Source organism: Marmota flaviventris, chromosome 10, assembly GCF_047511675.1.
Source record: "Marmota flaviventris isolate mMarFla1 chromosome 10, mMarFla1.hap1, whole genome shotgun sequence".
NCBI classification, from domain to species: Eukaryota; Metazoa; Chordata; class Mammalia; order Rodentia; family Sciuridae; genus Marmota; species Marmota flaviventris.
The window spans coordinates 9538034-9542175 of record NC_092507.1 but is presented as its reverse complement, the minus strand read 5'-3'; the positions used below and the strand labels follow the sequence as shown (position 1 = coordinate 9542175).

The 4142-nt window shown below is 52.2% G+C and overlaps 1 protein-coding gene across 1 annotated transcript; it reads right to left on the bottom strand.

The window, feature by feature from the left end:
• Positions 1–1287: 1287 nt before the first annotated feature.
• LOC139707355 (PRAME family member 12-like) lies at positions 1288–3919 on the bottom strand. Its single transcript, XM_071618565.1, has 3 exons — positions 3633–3919; positions 2673–3254; positions 1288–1861 (listed from the first exon to the last, which is right to left on the bottom strand). Exons 1-3 carry the CDS (start codon positions 3917–3919, stop codon positions 1288–1290), a joined length of 1443 nt encoding a protein of 480 aa, XP_071474666.1.
• Between the last annotated feature and the right edge of the window lie 223 nt (positions 3920–4142).

The following is a 4142-nucleotide window of genomic DNA, read 5'->3' as shown; positions in this document are numbered from 1 at the left end:
TGTCATAAAGAGGTGTGAGGCACACAGATCGCTGTGTGGGGGACAGATGGGCTGGCTATGTAGGACCTGGACTCTGATACCTATTCCAAGAGTGAGCTGCAGTCTCGTTACATATCCAACTGTGTTCTAGTTCACTGTGTATGGAGAAGCCTTCAGGCCCAAATAAGAACATGTACACAGGCAGCTTTAGGATAACTCAAAAGAAGATTGGGTGGACCTCCTTCTCCTCCTTGGATGGGAAGCTAAGGCTAAGGTCATTACATAATCCCACCAGCCTGAGTCCTCAGCAGGAGTCATCATTTAGGGGATCTTGATCTTACTCATCCTCTGATCCTCTGATCATCTGCTGATTGAAAACCTTGTGTCCCTGGGTAGGGAGAGATGGGAAGTGTTAGGGGAAGATCTGTCACTTATGAGCAGGCTTCTCCCCCACCAGAAGGTGGTAATTTATTAAGTTTAGTTTAGACACATTCACAAGTGTTATCTACCTATATAATTCCACTATTTTGATGAAAGCTAATTTGGATGGTTTCATTGGCCATGATTACATTGTTTCAGGAAAGACTTTGTAGCAGGATGACAGGCAAGGTTTTGTGAGGCCCAGAGACCCTATTTTATTCTCATTGCATTCAAAGACCAAGACGCCATGTTTCTAGGTCTGTGGAGACCCACAAGGATGGGCGAACCTTGAGTGTCTGGGTGGCACTGAGGTCGCCTAAGAAGGGCGTTTTGAAATTTTACTGTCCACTTAGAATGCTCCAGGCCTCCTGTGTTCCCCTACATGGATTATGCCACAGTGTAGCCACAGATAATGACCTGATTTCAGTTGGATGCTTTGAGTTTCTGGGAATGAACCTCATTGATCACCAAGTACTTGGTGGTGTTTCTCCATCTGCCCCTGGAGAATTCCAGTGTCAAAATCAGAAAACTAGGTAAAACCATCATGGAAGATGTCAGAGGACTAATCTTGAGATTCCGTTCATTTCAGACTATTTATTTATGCACCATCCATGAATCAAAAGAGTTTCTTCAAGTGTGCATGAAGCCTAAATCAAATTCTAAAAATCCAGGCCCCTTGTGATGACTCTATACAGACACATATGGCTCTATACAGAAGGTCCAATCTTCAGGGGCTTCCTTCCAATGTAGCCCCCAGCATCTGATTCCTTTCCCCATCCACACTTCAGGCAGTGTCTGAAATGCTGGGCTCTGAGTTTCCTTCATGATCCCTCTACATCCTGTTTATACATCCAATTGCGTAGAGGGCAGCTTTTTATGCACACCCAACTAGGCAGCTGTTGGACAGAAACAGTGATTGAGGCCCTGGTTGTAGAGGAACATGCTGCCACATTGAGGACATGGGACAGTACAGAACACAAGGACCTTGGGCTGCCTAAAGTCCTTCAATAGTGCTGTGAGCTCAGCACAGAGTTGGGAACATCTCCCTGTGTGGATGGCACCCTGGGCATCATAGCTCTCCAGAGGGGCAGGGTATAGCTCTATGCTCAACTGACTCAGCCTGGCAGTGTGACAGAGCAGGTCCCTGAGGACCGACATGGAGATGCGATTCCGGAAAAGGCACAAGATCCTGAGATGGGAGCAGCGGCTCAGGGCAGGCAGGATAGCTTGGAGCTGGGATTCCGTGATCTCACAGGCTTCCAAGTCCAACCTGTTCAGGGTGGCTGCCACAGTCTCCAGCAGAATTTTGAGGGGCTCTGGACTGAAATTGGTCAGTTTGATGTATCTCAGATCCAGGCGTCTGAGCTGGCTGGTGTTTGGGCAGCGGGAGAGATAATTCCAGTCGGAATCTGAGAGCGGGCACTTGGTTATCGAGAGGGTCTCCAGGGGGGTCTTCAGGTGCCTAAGGAGGAACCAGGCAGTTAGTTCTGAGGGAGAAGACAAATTGGCCCAAACCCAAGGTCACCGTGACCATCTGAACATGGTTGACATTTTGTAGAATCTGCTCATTCAGGTCAATCCATTTCAACCTCAAACTTTCACCACTACTTGTGTGACCAGGTGGGTCCTCCATCTCTATGAATGTCACCCTCAATGACAAGCAGAAAGCCACAAATCTAGCCCCAGGAAGTCTGGAAGAGTCATGTGCCAAAGACAAATCCAGGAAAGATGTGTCGAAACACCCTGGGGTTAGCCCCTGCAGGGCTCACTCCCTGTCCCCTCAGCAAGGTCTCACTGCCTGCTCTTCACTCACAACCCCTGAGTCATCACCGGGAGCTCAGACCTGCCTTCCCCAGGAGGGCATTAGAAGTGGGCTCCTCTGCTCCCAGATGGAGGACAACAGGGCTTCCTTGTTGAACAGGTAGAGGTGTGGGGGCTTCCCTCCTTCAAAGTCCTCACCTCTACCCTGCTTTGTACCCCTGTCGCTGGACAGGGCTCCCAGGGAAGGAACCTCACACCCACCTCACTAGCTCCTGTCCGCATCAGCTGGCTTCCCAGCATGATGTCACTTCCCAGACCATGAACCCTGGTTTAGCCCTTTGCTCTAACACAGGTTGGGAGATGGAGCTTCAGGATACAACAGGAACAGATGATGGGTTATTTACCTTCCAGTGCCTTGTTCACTATTAGAGTGTCAGTGGTTAGCACACAGTAGGTGCCCTTTCATATTTACTGATACTGGTCTGCAGAGGAAGCTCATCCCCCTTACTCACCCTAGCACCTGCTCCAGGTGGCCCTCAAGGAGGAGGACAGCATCCACATAGTACTTCCTCAGGCAGTCCATCCTGAGGAACTGCGAGGTGAGCTGGGAGAGCAGGCTCTCCTGCTCCTCTGGGGAGGTGTGGGCAGGCAGGCGGACCTGGGAGACAAGCAGCTTCCTCAGGTTCCTCATCTGGCCCAAGAAAGGAGCACAAGCAGCCAAGGTGGAGGGCGCCCAGGTGCAGTGCACTTCCACCTTCTGGACAGAGTCCAGCTGCAACAGTCTCAGGACCTTCCTGGTGTGGCGGGTGGGTTTCCATAAGATCTTCAGCCTACTGCAACACAGGTGCAGCCTGTCCCTTCTCTGTGTGACCCATAGGAACAAGTGGGTCAGGAATTCATCCATGGGCCCTTCTGTGAGGCACAAGTCTATGAATATCTTCAAGGGCAGCTTAGCTGCCATTGCTGGACCAAGTTTCAATGTTCGATTCTTCTTAATGTCCTCTGGTGAGCAGGCATCGATCACGGCTCCAGACCACGTCCTCCAGAAGTTCCGTGGAACCATCCGCAAATCCAGCACCTGCAGTTTCCACCTCCTGCGGGGACCACAGCAGAGGCTCAGCCCTGAGGCCCCTTCCTTCCCCTCTCAGCTGCTGCTCCCTGCTCCACCTCTTCCTTCTGTCTCACTTTTCTCCACCCACTTCCCTCCAATCCAGCCTGGTGCCCCCACTTGTACAGACTGAGGCAGGGGCAGGTACAGCCTCATTCAGGGGTCAGCACAGCTGCCTCAAGCACCACCACATCTGGAAGCCTTTCCCAGATGGGGCTCAGCATGGCGAAGGCCTCTCCACCCATCCTTGCTGGCAGCACAGGAAGCCTGTGGAGCAGACTTCAGCACCCACTCTCCCTGCCTATACCCATCCCTTCCCTGGCACAGAGGGTGCTCCCTTCCAGGCCACCTGGGTCCCCCTCACCTGGGGCGATCCTGCTGGGCAAGCAGCATGTCCAGCCCATCCAGTGCCACTCGGAGCATCTCCGGCTGTGGCTGCCTCATCAAGGTCCCCAGGGGCAGGCAGGTGAAGGGCCAGGTCTGCACCATTTTCTTCAGGACCTCAGTGTGTCCCCTGCTGAAGGCCTCCACAAAGAGTGGTGGGAAGAGCTCTATGGGCAGGTCCTCCAGATCCAGGATGGCCCTGGACTTGTTGCTCAGCAGGCTGCGCCCTGCCAGCTCCAGAAGCGTGGGTGGGGACTGGATGCGCATCCTGGGGAGTCTGAAAGAAGAAGGATCCAGGAAAATGGTCCAGAGAAAAGGCCACTATCCCATCCATTGCCAGCCACTGGGAAGGGGGTACTGGTGAGTTTAAAACTCACCCCAACCTTAATGGGGGAAAGCCTTTGTCCTTATAAAATGGGAATTGGAGTGTCATGTGACTTAATGCAGTAGGCTCCTCAGTTTCAACAACTACAGAGGCTCAGAAAGGAGT

Bases quoted from the DNA above. Each gene is read 5' to 3' on its own strand.
- LOC139707355 (XM_071618565.1), bottom strand. From the start codon at position 3,919: ATGCGCATCCAGTCCCCACCCACGCTTCTGGAGCTGGCAGGGCGCAGC. The intron at 3,255-3,632 runs GTGAGGGGGACC...TGGTCCCCGCAG, and splicing joins GCCCAGCAGGATCGCCCCAG to GAGGTGGAAACTGCAGGTGC. The intron at 1,862-2,672 runs GTGAGTAAGGGG...GTTCCTCCTTAG, and splicing joins CACCTGGAGCAGGTGCTAGG to GCACCTGAAGACCCCCCTGG.